Source organism: Arachis stenosperma, chromosome 9 (genome assembly GCF_014773155.1).
Source record: "Arachis stenosperma cultivar V10309 chromosome 9, arast.V10309.gnm1.PFL2, whole genome shotgun sequence".
Taxonomy (NCBI): Eukaryota; Viridiplantae; Streptophyta; class Magnoliopsida; order Fabales; family Fabaceae; genus Arachis; species Arachis stenosperma.
The window spans coordinates 158620495-158638081 of record NC_080385.1 but is presented as its reverse complement, the minus strand read 5'-3'; the positions used below and the strand labels follow the sequence as shown (position 1 = coordinate 158638081).

General features: G+C 34.7%; 3 protein-coding genes across 4 annotated transcripts; 2 read left to right on the top strand and 1 right to left on the bottom strand.

Moving 5' to 3' along the window:
• The first annotated feature begins 355 nt into the window (after positions 1–355).
• LOC130950293 (probable polyamine transporter At1g31830) lies at positions 356–1753 on the top strand. The gene has a single exon (XM_057878805.1). The coding sequence runs from the start codon at positions 356–358 to the stop codon at positions 1751–1753; it is 1398 nt and encodes a 465-aa protein (XP_057734788.1).
• Positions 1754–3906: 2153 nt separating this feature from the next.
• On the top strand, positions 3907–5521 carry LOC130951590 (serine/threonine protein phosphatase 2A 57 kDa regulatory subunit B' beta isoform-like). The gene is made up of 2 exons (XM_057880281.1): positions 3907–5036; positions 5108–5521. Exons 1-2 carry the CDS (start codon positions 4002–4004, stop codon positions 5444–5446), a joined length of 1374 nt encoding a protein of 457 aa, XP_057736264.1. The 5' UTR covers positions 3907–4001; the 3' UTR covers positions 5447–5521.
• A 374-nt stretch (positions 5522–5895) lies between these two features.
• LOC130948510 (transportin-1) lies at positions 5896–16964 on the bottom strand. 2 transcript variants are annotated; one of them, XM_057877258.1, is made up of 30 exons: positions 16832–16964; positions 16325–16565; positions 15596–15883; positions 14938–15027; positions 14770–14847; positions 14591–14671; positions 14203–14253; positions 13676–13761; positions 13510–13576; positions 13365–13421; positions 13208–13237; positions 13064–13123; positions 12836–12949; positions 12413–12526; positions 11532–11630; positions 11076–11201; positions 10899–10973; positions 10644–10715; positions 10368–10478; positions 9622–9705; positions 9404–9511; positions 9037–9138; positions 8774–8836; positions 8610–8684; positions 7869–7940; positions 7671–7795; positions 7209–7260; positions 7061–7129; positions 6918–6977; positions 5896–6652 (listed from the first exon to the last, which is right to left on the bottom strand). In XM_057877258.1, the coding sequence occupies exons 2-30, from the start codon at positions 16505–16507 to the stop codon at positions 6569–6571; spliced, it is 2676 nt and encodes an 891-aa protein (XP_057733241.1). In that variant the 5' UTR covers positions 16508–16565; positions 16832–16964; the 3' UTR covers positions 5896–6568. The 2 variants fall into 2 exon arrangements, with proteins under 2 accessions (XP_057733241.1, XP_057733240.1); XM_057877257.1 differs by having other exon boundaries at positions 16715–16843.
• Positions 16965–17587: the final 623 nt, after the last annotated feature.

Below are 17587 nucleotides of genomic sequence, written 5' to 3'. Positions count from 1 at the left end.
TTTGTTTTACAGTGTTAATTTTATGGGTATCATTTTATCAGAACAATATGCTTAAGAATGAAATTCTGTAATATGTATTCTCTTTTCTGTTCTCAATGTTGGATTTTTCTTGCACAAGATTGGGAGAGAGAAAGAGAGAGAGAGAGAGACAATGTTGAAGTGAAGAACATAAATCAGTATATGTTCAAATGTTAAGTCTCATGGTGAATACATGAATCTGTTAAATAGTTACTAAATTTGTGTGAAATTCAAAGTGGGAATGAGCTTCTTTAGTTTGAAAAAACTAGGTTTCTTTTCTTACTATAGCTTGATTTCTATGAATTTTGATGCAGAGTTGTAACAAATGTCACATGAAATGGAGTCCAATGGTTCTATTGAATATGTAGCTCTAGGAGGAGAAGGTTCCAGTGTAAATCTAGAGAAGTTCCAGAAGGTTCCAATCATACCACTAATCTTCTTGATCTTCTATGAGGTATCAGGTGGACCCTTTGGTGTGGAAGACACAGTCAGAGCAGCTGGTCCATTGTTAGCACTCATTGGTTTCTTGGTGTTCCCATTTATATGGAGTGTTCCTGAGGCACTAATCACTGCAGAAATGGGAACAATGTTTCCAGAAAATGGTGGCTATGTAGTTTGGGTTTCATCTGCATTGGGTCCTTATTGGGGTTTCCAATTGGGTTGGATGAAATGGCTAAGTGGTGTCATTGACAATGCTCTATACCCAGTTTTGTTCTTGGATTATCTCAAATCAGCTATTCCAGCTTTGGAATCTGGTTTTCCAAGAATCATAGCAGTGTTAATCTTAACTTTAGCACTCACTTACATGAACTATAGAGGTTTAACAATTGTGGGTTGGATTGCTGTATTTCTCGGAATCTTTTCGCTGCTTCCTTTCATGGTTATGGGAGTTATAGCAGTTCCAAGATTGAAGCCAAGAAGGTGGATCATGGTGGATTTGAAGAATGTGAATTGGGGTTTGTACTTGAACACATTGTTCTGGAATTTGAACTATTGGGACTCAATTAGTACTTTGGCAGGAGAAGTGGATGATCCTGAAAAAACTCTCCCAAGAGCACTATTCTATGCTGTGTTGTTGGTGGTGTTTGGATGCCTTTTTCCTCTTTTGATTGGTACCGGCGCCGTTCCGGTGAACCCCGAGTTATGGTCCGATGGTTACTTCTCGGAAGTTGCAAGATTGATTGGAGGAGTTTGGTTGAGAATTTGGGTGCAAGCAGCATCTGCATTGTCAAATATGGGAATGTTTATGGCTGAGATGAGTAGTGACTCATTCCAGCTTCTTGGGATGGCAGAAAGGGGAATGCTTCCTGAGTTCTTTGCAAAAAGATCAAGTTTTGGGACACCCCTTATTGGGATTCTGTTCTCAGCTTCTGGGGTGATCTTGCTTTCATGGTTGAGCTTCCAAGAAATTGTTGCTGTTGAGAACTTGTTGTACTGTTTTGGCATGCTTATGGAGCTTGTTGCATTTGTGATGTTGAGGATGAAGTTTCCAACTCTCAATAGGCCTTATAAGGTGCCTGTTGGGAGTAAAGGAGCAATTTTGATGTGTTTGGTGCCATCATTGCTAATATTTGTGGTTTTGGCATTTACAACATTCAAGGTTTTTGTTATCAGCATTTCAGCTGTGATGGTAGGGCTTGTGTTGAGGCCTTGTTTGAAATATGTGGAGCACAAAAGATGGCTTGAATTCTCTGTTAATTCTGATCTTCCAGATATTCAAACCACCTTATACTAGTTTTATTTACATATCAACCATTGTTTGTAAGAATGTCTAAGTTTCTTTTTTATTTTTTTGTCTCTTAGTAGTCATGTTTGGAAGTCATTTAGATAAAGATATTTAAAACGTTTTTTTTTTAAAATATTTTCTAAATAATTAAAATTTAATATATATATATATATATATATAATTGATTAAACTGTGTTATTTTTGTCAAAATTAAACCATACAAATTAGTTTGATCGAAAAATCAATAAATCAAATCTTGAATAGATTTAAATTAATATTTTTTTATAAAAAATGATTAGAATATTTTTATTATAAAAAAATGACTAAAAGATATATATTAAAAAAGAAACTATGATAGCATAGAGAGGACAGAGGGATTGAGATTTATATATATATATATAGAGAGAGAGAAAAGTATTTTAGTTATTTTTTGTAGTTAAAAAAAATATTAATTTAGACTAGTTTAAAATTTAGTTTATCAATTTTTTAGTTAAATTGATTTGTTTGGTCTAATTTTAATAAAAATAATATGATTTAATCGATTACATGTATTAAATTTTAATTATTAAAAAATATCTTAAAAAATATTTTAAATGTCTTTATGTAAGTGACTCTTTTTATATCTAAGAATGGTAATGGACATATTAGGTTTAAACTCTATTCTAATTCTAATGAAGGTTTAAATTTTTTTACTCAAATACAATATTTAATTTTTTTATATTTTATTAATATTAAATATTATTTATATATTATTAACAAATTAAATTATTAATTCTGTAGCACTAAATATTTGTATTATGTGCATGACAACACTAATACAATTTAAGTTGAAAACAAACCTATAAAATTACATGTCAATTTGGGTGCACAAAGTTCATCTTACTATTATTAAATATTGGATGTGATCTAATTATCAAGTGTTGACTTCATAGTAGTTTACGATCTACTAAGTAATTATCAAGTCTTGTGTTCACTCTTATTTATTCAAATTCCGGCTTAGTGCCTGCTTTTATATTTACCCAAATACATCATTCTTGATTCTTGAATAAGAGTTTTAAAGCATTGCTACTCTCATTTCTTGGATTTAGATCCATTGTTTTTCATTATACATAGACAAAGAAACAACTAGGATTCGTGAGCTAATAAGCACTAGAAATATTTGTGTCGTTTTCTTTAAGGGAACAACATATTCTCAATGGAAACAAGATCGTTAAAATCTCTCCATTCTCTAAGTGAGAGAATAATTTCAGGTGTCTATTCTGGTGGCTGATGAATACATTTATAAGCAGGTTTGTCTCTTGTTCAACTCCTCTTTGGAAAATGCCACAGCCTTGTTGATGAAAGAAGAATGTTGGAGAATTATTCGAAATTTATTATTTTTTATCAATAGTGTTAATAATGTTTAAAATTATAGTTAAAAATATGTTGTTAGATAACTAGACTAAAAAAATTGAACTATAGCTAAAAATGCTGTCCAAAAATAATAAATTCTGCTGCCCTTAAACTTTTCTCGTATTTAAATACTAAATTAGGTTAAACAAATTTTAACTCTTTATTTATTATATTTTATATCAATAATTCGTATCTAAAAGGATAACTTGCTAATTAGGTTAACCATTAATTTTTTGTAATATCATAGATAAAAATATAAGTCATATTAATTTGTTTGTTACTTCTAATAGTAAGTAATTTCTTAAGGAATTGGACTCTATTTTTTGTTCGAAACTTCATGTAAACCTAACTTAACATTGATATAAAAAAAATTATTTTTATTGCTGCAGTATTTTTTGTTAACATAAAACCTAACACATCATATTTGAATTCTTCTAAAGTAAGAAAATTGATAAAGTAAAAAAATAAATATTAAATCATCTTTAAATTAAAACAGTAGGATTCACAAAGTTACATAAATTTAATAACAATTAACCTCTCACCTTATCTCTTAATTAATTTTTTTCATTTTAGAGAGGATACAAATCCTATATTTAGAAATGCATACTAATAAATAAATGTAATGGGTCTATCTTTATTATTTATAAATTGCACTACTTTTATTACATGGATTTAACGATGAAATTTTAGACATAAGATTTCACAGTCCATATGGCCTGATTACATTACCGGAGTTTCCGAGGCTTTTGCATAGAAACAGAAAGAAGCAAAGTCATTATATTAAAAGCAAGGTTTCAAGAATGAAGATTCTTTGTTAGGTGATAAAAGAAGAAAGCAAGAACATTGGGTTGATCCATCAGAAAAGATGGGTAGCTTGAGAAACTCAAAGACACTCCATGACTTGTTTGTGCAAGAGAAGCCTCTCTTCCCCATTATTCAACACTCTCCAACTTCACCCATGAATGAAGATCTTCTCTCTGCTATCTCTTACTGCACCTTTGTCTTCACCTTCACTGACCCTCTTGAATCTCCAGCACAAAGAGATTCCAAGAGGATCCAACTTTCAAGGATCATTTCCATACTCAAATCTTCCAAGAAGCCATTGCAGCACAGAATCTTGGCCCCATTGATCTCAATGATTCAAGCTAATCTCTTTAGGCCACTCCCTCCACCTGCCAACAACCCTTCTTGTTCTTCTTCTTCCTCCTCTTCCTCTTCTTCCGTCTGTGAACTCGCCGAGGACGAAGATCCTGTCTCCATATTCTCACCAGTTTGGTCACATCTCCAAATAGTATATGAAATTCTGCTCAGGCTTGTCATCACCATAGACTATGAAGCCTTGAGAGTGTACATGGATCAGTCTTTCCTCCTCAAGCTCCTATCACTCTTCCAATCAGAAGATCCAAGGGAACGCGAGAGCTTGAAGAATGTTTACCACAAGATATACACAAAATTCATCACGGATCGTTCCTTCATGAGGAAGTCAATGAAAGATGTGTTGCTGAACCATGTTTTCGAGATAGAAAGGCATCCGGGGATTGCAGAGTTGCTTGAGATATGGGGAACCATCATAAATGGATTTACCGTGCCACTCAAGGAAGAGCACAAGCTGTTCTTGATGAGAGTTCTGATTCCCCTGCATAAGACAAAGGGGATGCAGGTCTACCATAGGCAACTCGCTTATTGCGTTTCGCAGTTTGTGCAGAAGGAGCCAATGCTTGGTGCAGTTGTTGTTAGAGGGATCCTCAGGTATTGGCCTGTAACCAACACTCAAAAAGAGATCTTGTTCATTGGGGAGTTGGAGGATCTTGTTGACAATATTGACCCTGATCAGTATAGGAAGTTGGCCTTGCCATTCTGTACACAGATTACTAAATGCATTAACAGCCGGAATTCACAGGTTTGATTCAAAAACTACATATTACTTGGTGCTGTTCCAATGTTTCTTGCTAATGAATGAATGTTGTATAGGTGGCAGAGCGAGCGCTGTATGTATGGAACAACGAACAGTTTGTGAAGATGGCGACGACTGGGATGGTGGAAGTGTTTCCGGTGATAGTAGAAGGGATGGAGAGGAACCTCAAGTGGCACTGGAGCAAGAATGTAAGGCAATTAACAGAAAGTGTGAAGGTGATGCTGGAAGAGATGGACCCAGAACTTTATACAAAGGGTCTCATTGACATGCAAAATAAACAAGCAGAGGCACACCAACTTGATATCAGGAGAAAAAAGAGATGGGAGAGACTAGAATTGGAAGCTGCAAAGAACAAATTTCTCAATCCACAACGTTCTATATGTGTCTCTCACTAGTATGCAACTTTGTGCTGCCAAAACCCACTTTCATTATGTAAACATAATATACAACTTTTGACTCGTGCTAGCAACGTGAGAATTTCTAGTTTTTTTCTAATCATTCTCATTCCTCGATTTTTTTCACATAATAGTATACAAAGAAAGATGGTATTCATTTAGCAGTGAACATAGCAAAAAAATAAACGGTATTCATTCTCAACATATTAAGTTAATAACCCAGCGGCTTAATTTTCACAATTTTCCAATGATCTCTCTCTAGAAACAGAAAAATCCTGTCCACAGATACAAAAACGGTTAAATAAACTTTACAGTCTCGTAGATTTATCTTTTGATCCAATTTCAATACAATTGCTGTTATCAAATGAAATCATATAGTCACAATATAAATCATGTGATTATGCTCCATTGAACAAGAGAAATTAAGCTATTTAGTACATGATACTTATTCAGTTATGTGGCACAAAATTCAATCTCTAATATGTCAAAATTTTGGTCCTCTTCGCTGAAGGTTAAAAATTGTTCAACGAAGTATACATAAGTTCAGATATTTATTGTCTCAAATCAAAAATCAAATGCTGAGTTGCCTAAGGCAACACAGCTGAAATCTTTTTCAAATTGAGTTACAAATTACAAACAATGTAATAAATAAAGACGTTGAAAACTACTGTAGCCAGATCACATAATAACCCCCCCAACCCTCTCTCTTAATCCCCATCTCCCTCCTCTCTTTGGTGGTACAAAACTGTGTAACAAAGGCACAAAAGAAAACCTATTAACTCAAACTAAAACATTTGAAAAACTGTGATGACGAACACAAGGGTCTAGTAAAAATCCTAGCCTTTTTTAGTTAAGGCTTTTAACTATAAAGACAACAAAGAATCAAGCATTTCCAAAAGGTTGAAAGTCATCCCCTGTACATTTCCCGTGGGAAACACCATCCAATGAGGTCTTCAAGGCCTTCGAAACGGCAATAATCATCAAACCTCAAACGAATTGTATGAATACTGAGACCCCTGACTGAAAACTTGGACTGAGAATAAGCTCCTGCTTAACATGATTCATGACAGCAATATATAGCTCGACAACACACATGACCAACAATGTCAATGCAGACGTAAATTATACTTGATATTTCGAAAGCTTTTCTTTTATCGGGGGCTCCAAAGCAGACATACACTGGTCCCATGCTCCGTTACGCAGCATCTATAGCATATAAGATGGAACATTCCTTACCAGTTAGTTCATGTCCTCTTGATATGTAAATTTCATTTAGGAAATCAGGATTAAAAAATGAAACTGTTAAAAATAGCAAATTTTACACCAGAGGGCCACAGACAAAGAACTCTACCAAGATGGTGAAAAGTGATACTCCATAAATTTATATCTTCATTTTTGATAAAATAAAAACTGCAGCTTCCATGAATTTATTCCTAAGCAGATGGATTCTTTTCAGATACGCAACACTAACCTGTTTATATCCATGCAAAACCTGGCAGACTTCATTGTGTAAATCTTCACTCCTTATTTCCTATAGAAAGAAATAGAGTTTTATTATACACACCCAGAAACCCTGGAAAACTTTGAATTTTAAGATTAGCATGCAATACATACATGCCAACTTGCTATGGCTGTACACATATACACAAGTGAACTTAGAGCTCCAGAAGGATTAGCTTTGACCTGAGAACAAACAGAGAGCTCAAATATTAAGTTTCACAATCTACATGTAAAACATTCACTGCAAATAGGAAGAACATACCATAGCACATAGACCTCTAAAAGCGTCTTCTTTCTCAACATCATCCCGTATCCTGCAACAAATCCAGGGAGCTAAATCAACAAACATGATATCTTACAGAGAAACAGTGGACAATTAAGCAAAAGCATGCCCAATTCCTAAAGTAAAGATATTCTGTAGACACACTTTTACTCTCTTTTATATGTTGTGCGCTCTATATACCAAGAAACTATATATCAAGAAAGGACCAAGGTGCCACCATTTACCAATTTCTAAAGCATCAATAATTCAATATCAGATCTTAAGACAAACAAATAAAGCCAAATGCCTAGCTCAAGAAAGAAATACAACCATAGCATCTATATTCTCTATATAGTGATTACACCTTTGTCAGTTAAAGTTATAGCGCACAGAAAAAACAAAAGATATTTGTTAGGGGGATCATGGATGCAAGTCATGGGCAACGGAATTTCAACGACTTACATTGACAGAGCAGTGCACCAAGGTTGCATGAAATGCTCCATATGTGGAGATACAAGTTCTGGACAGACCCATGCAAGCCTCCCTAGTGTTATTGCGCTGTTTTCTATGAGTGACTTGTTGAGTCCCTAATAAACAAGAATACAATCAGAAACTATACATGAATGCAAGGTTTATTAAAGAGTGTGATTAGAAAATTACCTCTGCATGCTGAAGAATTGGGACAAGGCATGAAATTACAGTTAAAACAATGGGAGAAACTTCCTGACGAACCTGACATAAAGATCATAATCTATGTCAACAGATCTATCTAAAAGATAAATAACTATGAAATAGTTAATGTCAAAAGCTATTCACTCTAATAACAGATGGAAACTCATGGTCGAAAAAAGAAACCACATAGACATAAATATCAGATAACAAAATTTGCAGAATATTTGAGCTGAGACTCCAATGCCAAGTTATAGGAATCTATTCCAAAACAAGGAGCTGGAGCAATAGTGATTTCTTCAAAGATATCCAAAGCCTAATGTCTAACAAGAGTGCCATTCAACTCTTGGTCAGTTTAGATAAATAACATGCTTTCCGAAATTGTCGCATATCACAGAAAATTTAGTGAATGCATAAAACTCTGACAGGACCTATATAATCCCCAACCATCTAAAAAATGCCTATTAAATATATAAATAAATTGAAATACTCTCCAGAACTAAAACAATCATATTGCTATGAAATTTCATAAGACAAAAAAACATAAGCGGAAAATTAAAGATAACAGCCAAATAGCAGTCACAAAGAGCAGAGCCATTTGTCCTAATTGGCTTTTGAAACAAACAGTTTAAAACTACATTATGCACATAACTCTGACTAAGCCAATTAGATTCCAGCTACGATACAGTTCTACAAGATTTAGTCAGAATGTAGCATATAACATTAGCATACCTTAACTGCAAGTTCTCCAATAGCCCAGCATGCATTATTTGCTACTGAAATAGCCTCTTTAACCTTAGAAATTTCCTGTATAGATAACATAGTACATTAGTAAAATAATTGAAAAAATACAACCACTCAGCTGAACCCTAAACTAATACCAGAAATACACATACCAGCTGCTTGGCTGCAGCCTCAAGAAACTCAGACAAACGAGGGTGCAAATGAATTGGGCATACCTAATCAAATTACAGTAGAATAATATCGTCAACAAAGATACAGAATAAAACTGTTCCATCCCAACCAACAACCCTTTTTTAAAAAATAATAATACTAATAATAATAAAGAAGATAATTTGGGCCTTTCAAATGTGTCAAACAAAATATAAGGACCAAAAAGCCAATCCTGTTGGTAGCTTGAGTAATGCAAAGGTCTTACTCGAGCAAGGTCTCCAAGTAATGCAAAGGCACTTTGTCGAACATCAGGAGCATCATCCACACAGCAATGCAGAAGTAGGTCCCTCAAGGAACATTGTGAAACCTGCAGAAGTGTACATATCAAGGTGTCAAACAGCATAAGATGGGAAAGTCCAGAAGATGCAGAATTTCTGACCATTAAAAACTGAAACAAGATTACAAAATAACATAATTATTTTGAATGTAAATCCTGATGCTCGGAACAAAAAGTGAACAGGTGAAGTTAAATATCTAAAAAGCACTATATCATATTGGCGCCATGTATATGGCTGTCTTTGTAATAAATTTACAGAAGTAATTCAGCAATATATAGATTTTTCCATGGTTACCAGACTCTCTATTCCGCTGCCAAGACCCTCTGCTAGTCCTGATAGCAGATCAAGAGAGCATACAATGAATTCCTTGTCATACTGAACACCAGCTGCAACAGGATCAGCCTGAAAATAGAAGTATACACTGGACATGTTAGGAGAAAATATAAATCGCACCCATTACCTTCACATTAAACTGAATATTAATTGATCGAATCAATCAAAGCGACCATAACCTTTGCAAATTGTTGGGTCTGGATTATATTTATGCACCTCTTAAATACTGGTTCAGCAAATTGAGAGAATCCTGTGCCCAATGCCTGTTCCAAACAAAACACAATAATTTATATCAGATGCAAGGAAATGCATTGATGCCACAAAGATATCCCATATAAACCTTTAAGAATTATAGGAAAATTTCCTTAAAGCAGGTATAAATAGCTCTTGAGAATGATATCTTACAACTACTAGCAGAAAACACATATTTAGACAATATATGGACTAAACTTTCAGTATGAGAAATAAATCATTATAAAATGCAGCAGAAACCATATCATTAAGTTGACTGTAGTAGAACCTTGTATGCAAAAAGCAAAGGTGTAATAATGGAGCTTATTATCAACATAAATAGCACCAATGAGATGAATCAAATGTGGCCACAACTTTCAAAGCAACTGAAACTTAAACTAACAATTGTAATTCTGAAGCTGCTTGGATCATGCTAGTAATGATGGCAGTAAAGGAAAGTACTGAAATTGCCAATTTAGTTATTTTGATTTATTACAACCAAATCATGAAAATATTCAGAGATGCATGTGAGAACTGGAAATCAAAGCATACCGTAGAAGTTACAAAATTGACAGAAAACAGAGGACCTATACTGAGACATCAAAATGTGAAATAAATGTTTTCAAAGTACATATCATAGACGAGATAAGACATCTCCTAACAAATAAAACATAAGAAAAAGTGCGGTGCATACATGTGCTATAGATGTAAAGCATTCCAAGAGAGGAAAGAGATCTTTGTCTGAATTTGAAAGTTGCTGCCATTTCTCTATTAATGGTGGCATGAGAATGTCAAGATAAACAGGCTGCAAAACAAGGAAAGAAGCAAGTTCATATGGAAATGCATTAGACACAAAAGAATTCAAATATCTCGATAATAAATTAAGAAAAATAATCTAAGAGAAAAAGAGAAACTTCTACTTAGCGAAGGTTGCTTATCCTTCCATGGGAAGCTATTAAAAATAACATACCTGATTCAGCTCCCCACCAACAGCTTCAGCTAGAGTTCCAATGGCATCATATACAATTCTGAGATTTCGTCTCTAAAGTTTAGAACAAGAAATCACAATTGAAGATGTATGAGCATGCATGCGATGAGAAGAGGAAAGTGATACGATACAGTAACAATTAAGTGGTGTTCATCCCAATGAAGTTCAGTTTGCAAGAAACGAAAACAAGAATTGTGTATCGTCATTGCAATGAAAAGACGAATGTCAGAAAATAACCTGATATTTCCCAAACGCTAGCATCAGGTGCTTCAATATAATTTCTAATCGTGGTGCCAACTCTTCTGCAGCCTCCTGTTTGAAGTAAACCAAATGTGGGCCATACATAAAATTAAGTAAATTGGATAACTGAATATGATTCATTAGGCGAAAACAAACAGATATTGTAGTCAGAACCTCTTCAAGTGTTGCAAAAGCTGAACAAGCAGCCTCTTGCACCCGCTTATTATCATCCAAAATTCTTCGAAGAAGACCCATAAGAACACTATCAAATTGGTCATAGCCTTTTGGGTGTCCAATACCCTAACATAGGCACATGTAAGAATTCAAATAATAAGAAAAATAACAACTAAATACACATATAACAGGTTCCATTATATTATATCTATCCATTTATGTATCAACAAACATTGGATATCAATTCGCCAAGTATTCATCCTGTTTCTATTTTTTTAATAAGTTGGCTAACCAATAGCACTTAAGGATCCTTGTAGAAAGTAGTTTTCTGATTTCAATCCAGAAACTATTTAACTATTATAATAATAATGATAATGATAATTAATAACAATAATAAAAAGTGCCAAGGAACAGAGTTGGGTAACTGCAGGGGAGGGAACAGAAACTTATTCATACCTGAACAATAAATTTGCTAAACCGAGAGAGTGTCCAGCATGAAATACTTCGTATCAAAGGAAACTTATCATCAAGAAGGGGGATTAGAAATGCCACAATCTACAAATGCAGTATAATGAATTATTTTAATGCTTTGCATCAGTGAGCAAGAAATAAGTGATAAACTTAAGAGAATAAATTGAAAAGCTTTCATGAGTGAATAAGCATAAGAAATAAATAAATTAGATCATAAAATAAAACAAGGGTCCATCAGGACATCAGGTATGAATGCCAGTTAAGAGACTGGAATTTAACCAGTATCAAAAAAATGTTTTACCTCTTTTTAGCAAATGAATAAAATTCAGAAAACTAACATACAGACACTCACACACAGCAACATAATTGTGTGTAAATCAGGTAGCATGAAAGAAGAAACAACAACAGCACAAAGAGTTTTTCAGAGTGCAAGTTGTAATTTTTAGTTTTTGGCTAGGAGCAGCTCTACTAAGAGGGTAAATTTATCTAGAATGCAGCAAAAGTCTTAGTCAGCAAGTCAGGAGACAACCTATCAAAACAACAGTAAGCTACAAATACTGTAGACAGAAAATACAGAAACATTGGACTCATAAGCTCATTCGGTTGTGGATATAGGGACAAAGACACTTTTTCTGTCCAAATTCTTATATTTACTATACTTGCTAAAAGTAGAAACAAAAAATTATCCATTTGTGTCTGTATTTCTATCTCAGAGACAATCCAAACACCACCAAAGTATTGAAACAAAAATTACACAAACTGATGATAGCATGATTTAATCAAACTTCAAACAAGTTAAACTAAATTTTCCCACAATTACACCTTCTGCCAAGGATTAAAGTCATCAGAACCAAACAACAGAATACCTCAGCCAAATGAGGATAAAGACCATTGATGCAACCCTCTCCTATCGCCCCAAGAGCCAAGACAGCAGCTTCCCTTTCTTTCCAAGCATCATCACCAGCAGTTGACAACTTGGCCTGCACATAGCCACATATTCTTTGCCAACTTAGTATATCTCAGAATGGAGTCATACATTGTACAGAATTACTAAAATAGTGCCTCCACGTCAAGAAGTAACTCTATTAGTTACTACGATGTCCACATAGAGACTAACCAACAAAAGTGGTGGCTATCAATATCTCACATACATAATTACTTTCATATCGGATTTATTACATCATGCATATTCTGGATTGATGACTACCAGTTCAGCAGGACAACTCATTCTCTAGCCATTATGAGAATTTGAACCTGTTCCAAAATCACGATGACAAGATGTATATAACCTGAACAATAGGCATCAAAGTTGGAAGGATCTCATCTCCAAACACATTTGAGAGAATATCTAGAGCGGCAGCACTGCATTTCCGTAGATTCCATGTATTGACAACGTCATCATCCTGTAAACATGAGAGAAAGAAAATACATATTTAGATGAGGGAAATGTAGAGTTAGAATCGAAAATATTAATCAAATACTGAGAAAAGGAAAGTGAAGAATCAGATAAAACGTACATCATCATCGATTTCATCTGATCCATGAAACCTTGATACATGAAATCGCGGTTTAAGATCCTGTGATATTAACCCATTAAATGAGGAAAAAAGATAGTTTCAAACCAAAGAAGATCCGGTAACTCAATCAATAAGCAATTATACCTGGTCTCGATCTGGTTGAGATCCTTCTTCCTAAAAGGATAAAAAAAAAGTAGAAATAAAGACTAATCCATGGCAAAAAGAATGATAAAGTTAACCAAAAATCGTTCTTTAATATATTGAGAAAAAAGACTTATTAATGAGAAGGAAAGGAGAGAACCTCAGCTTCAACAAGAGATTCGTCGTCATCTGCATAAGCCATGTTTGACAACAAAATCTACATGATGCAACAGATAAAGTTAATGACCAAACTCAAAGACAGGCAGTAAAGCAGTTATTAAGGAAACAAGTGTAACCACTTTTACCGGAATTAAACGAGGCAAGAATTCTCGTAAATTTTCAGGTGGCAGTTGAGCATCACAATATGCAGACCTGCAATATGAATTGTTAAAAAGAAAAGGAACCAAACGTCCAAATATTTAAAGGGCAGAAATTTACTTGAGAAAATAACAACCACAAATAAAAGAGTACCAGAATTCACAGGCTTCGAGGGCAACTTCATCATCTGTGTCCTTGTTGACTTGCAACATGTACTCAATCACATTCCTTAAATGTGGCTGCAGTGCAGAGGACAATTGTATCAGAAAAGGAGATGATACAGGTAGTATTAATTTTAAGGAAAAGTGGAAAACATCTGGCTATAGGCAAGACATTTAGTCCTTGTTTGTTCAAGTGGGGTGAATTTTTGTATCTTTTGATAAAAGAAGAATATCACTGAGACGAAGAGAAGATTAGAAATGTACTTAAGGAAAATAAAGCATAGATGCAACATAAGAATGTAAAAACATGGCTACATAGTTGGACATTAAACTTTCCAAATGAAATACATTATTTCTGTCATATAACACCTACCCCAAAAGTTTAATATATTAAGTGAAGTCTCATAAATGCTACGTTAACACTCATAAATTTTAAGCAAATAACAAATTCCCCACGTTATCTTCTAACATATTCTTATTAGCTAATAAAACTTCAGGGAATCAAAACAAGATGCTCACCTCTAAGAAAGATGGACGAACTTCAATTAGCTGGACAAACGCTGCACAAACCTGAACATCAATGTAAACTCAGATTGATTCATTGTTTCTAACATTGATCAGTAACAGTAAAAATCCACAACAAATAAGAGAAAAATCAGACAACTCCTTGCAATAAGCAGTAAAAAATTAAAAGGATAGCAACATAAAAAAAATTAACAGGGCCTAGTGCTAGTCTTGACACTCCTTGATTATAAATATAAAATTCACATACAACAAAGTAGAATATGCAGCAAACAGAGTGAAAGTTAATGACAAACAAAAATATACTGGATAGAGAGGAAGCATTAGATAATTCAGCAATAACGAAATTGAAAAATTAAAATATATATCTTTGGTAAGAACTAACCAATTTCCGCACTTCAGAATTAGGGTCATTTGAAAGGATAAATAAACCTTGGAGATATTGATCCATGGATACGTACAAGGCCTATAAAAGAGTGATTAGATCATTAATACAATTGTAAACACCAATACTATATTTAATAACCACATAACTGAGGTGATAAAGTCTCTTAATATACTTACAGTAGGCATTAACATAATGTACTGATTTACAGAACCCAATGACAGCTTTCTTAATGAAGCATGAGGTGACTGGAAAAACTATTAAAAAAGGGGAAAATAAGAGGATTGAGGATAAAGGTACAGAAAGTACACAAAAACAAAACATAAAGAATAAAATACTGATGTTACCCGAAATAATCTGGGGAGAAATATGTTAATAGGGCGCTCTGCTAACCCAGGTACTTCAGCATCAAGTACTTGGGGAATATCCTCACAGATCTGCATCGGACAGACACAGGTGTTATTGGAAATAAATGTTTGTGAAATTTGAGGTATTAGTTGCTGAAACTGGAATATCTCCAACTAGTTAAAAACTCAGTAGTCAGTACATACACAACCTCTCTGCTCACAAGTTTAATATTTTAACTTTATGTATAGCATTAGCCTATAGCAAAAATGAAAAGCTGAAGGCAAAATTGCAAGAACTTAATTTGCAGGAAATCTCAAGAAATGACAGGACATCTCTGTTATCAAGCTTCTAAGACTAAATCTCATATGTGATTCAACATTATGGGTAGCAGGAAGGAAAATGATCAGCTAAAGAGAAACTGGATGGACATACTCTCACTTTAGTTATAGGTTTTATTTACACTTTTCATCTCTTCAGTTTCACTGATGTCCAACTTTTGGTCAGTTTAGACTATAACAAAGTCATTCTTATATTCTTCAAAAATGACTAAATCATCTCTATAGTTTCACTTAAGTCCAACTTCTGGTAACTACACAATAGAAATACCTCAATTTTCTTTGAAGATACATTATCCTGAATCTAAAATGAAGAACATACCTTGGATAATGCATCCATTGCACCTTCCATGTGACTCAAATCATTACTGTCCAAGCAAGTTACAAGGGCTTGCAACAATTCAGGCCAGCCTGAAACTCCACCTAATTGAACGACAACACTAATAATAGTTCCAGCAGTGGACCTTATGTGCCTATCTGATGCCCCAAGACACGGCAGCAACTCGGATTTCACATACTGTTGGTATGCAGGAAGCAACGATTTATATGTGCTTCTGAGGTTATTCTTCAGATAAAGACCCGCAGCTTGCCTAACCTCCACTGATGTTCCCTATTGAAAACCAAATAATCACATTCATCAACGAGTTCCAACGCTACTAGAGCTTATTTAGAACGTTCAAATTGAAAAGATTCCAACACAAACAGCCTATGCCATCACAAACACATATAAAAGTTCCCTCATCCCAAAAACAACAGCAGGCGATCCTCATCATCCATTCACACCAAAATCAAAGCATATCAGTGAAATCCAAAGGGCATCCACCAGTCAAAATTGAAGGCATAAAAAAAAAAGCAACGAATCATTCAAAAAAAGATAAAAGGTCACAAAAGAAACAATACAATAAACCCTAGTATTTTCAATACCAATGCGAAATTAAGCACCACAAAAATTAGAACCGAGTCCAGCTGAGCATTGGAAACAAAAACCATAGTTAACACCAAAAAATTAAATTAAAAAAAAAAGAGCTGAGAAGTGAGAATTGATGGAAACCTCAGCACGAGAGAAGATGAAGGCGAGGTAATTGTTGAAGTCGGGGAACTGAGAGTAGTGCTGAAGGTGCTGCCAAATCTGAGCCTTGTCAGCGGAAGAAGAATGCGAAATCTGCTGCTCGAGGAGGCCGCAGATCTCCTTGAACCCTTGCTCCTGTGGCTGCCACGTGGCAGTCGCCGCCATCGCTACCGGAATAAGGAGAGAACGGGGAGGGCGGCGCGGTGGTGGCGTTTGGTGGAGACTGCGGAGAAGGAATGAAAGAGGAATTAGCTGGCGCAACGCAACGCAAAAACGAGGGCAGAAAAACGACACGAGTTTTTAAATAAAACGCAACGCCACCCCCTTTTGGCTTGTTTTGTTTGTTGCAAAACACAAAAATAATCTCAAAACCTTTTTGTTTCTGCCAGCAAAGAAGAGGGGTCAGATCAGGGTCTATCACTCTCTTATTCTCTGCCTACTACTACTATTACTACAACACTTACTACTATACTTACTACTTACTAGTACCTCTTTCTTGTGTTATTTTGGTATGGAGCCCTTCACTTTGCTTCATTGCTTCTTTGTTTGGGCTTTCTTATGCCATAGAATCGAAAAAACCCTCATCATATAATTCAAAAATCATATGCCCATCAATAATTGCTTCATCCTTGTCACAAAAAATAATATTATATATGCTATCAGAATTATTTTAGTATATATATTCTATCTATGCTGGCTAGATCTTGATTCTTGAGTGAATATTAACATTAAGAATGATACTGTGGCACTCATTCACAAACCTTACGGGGCAGTAGATATACCGTTATTGTGAGCAACATGTGTTACATGATCCAGAGGGCTAAAGACCAAATTTAATACCCAAAATCAAGGCTTTATTTAACTGGTATAACAATTAATGATGTCGACACCCAAAATCAAGGCTTTATGGATCATTATAATACTTTTGTAATCAGTAAAGCTAGGCATCCAAACGCGCTGTGCGGACGCAGCTGCCTCTTCTTCATGCTGCTACTTCTTCCCCTTCTCCTTCTAACTCCTCCTTCTTCCCCTTCCCCCTTCTTCTAACTCCTCCTCCTTCGATATCGTTGTCACCGTCTTCTCGGTGCATATCACAAATTTTGGTATGCAACAATTTTTAATTTTTAAAAGACTACATATTCGTAACATTGACTCATTTAACTAATAAAATATATTTGCGACAAAAATTTATGTACCACAAAATCAAAAACTTCTGTACTATATTAATAAATTTGTATTATGTTT

What these genes read in the sequence shown, in the direction of transcription:
- LOC130948510 (XM_057877258.1), bottom strand. Translation starts at nt 16,507, where the DNA reads ATGGCGGCGACTGCCACGTGGCAGCCACAGGAGCAAGGGTTCAAGGAG. An exon ending in CAATGGATGCATTATCCAAG is followed by an intron (nt 15,028 to 15,595) that starts GTATGTTCTTCA and finishes TGTCCGATGCAG; the next exon opens with ATCTGTGAGGATATTCCCCA. An exon ending in TTGGTGGGGAGCTGAATCAG is followed by an intron (nt 10,479 to 10,643) that starts GTATGTTATTTT and finishes CTTGTTTTGCAG; the next exon opens with CCTGTTTATCTTGACATTCT.
- LOC130950293 (XM_057878805.1), top strand. Translation starts at nt 356, where the DNA reads ATGGAGTCCAATGGTTCTATTGAATATGTAGCTCTAGGAGGAGAAGGT.
- LOC130951590 (XM_057880281.1), top strand. Translation starts at nt 4,002, where the DNA reads ATGGGTAGCTTGAGAAACTCAAAGACACTCCATGACTTGTTTGTGCAA. An exon ending in TTAACAGCCGGAATTCACAG is followed by an intron (nt 5,037 to 5,107) that starts GTTTGATTCAAA and finishes AATGTTGTATAG; the next exon opens with GTGGCAGAGCGAGCGCTGTA.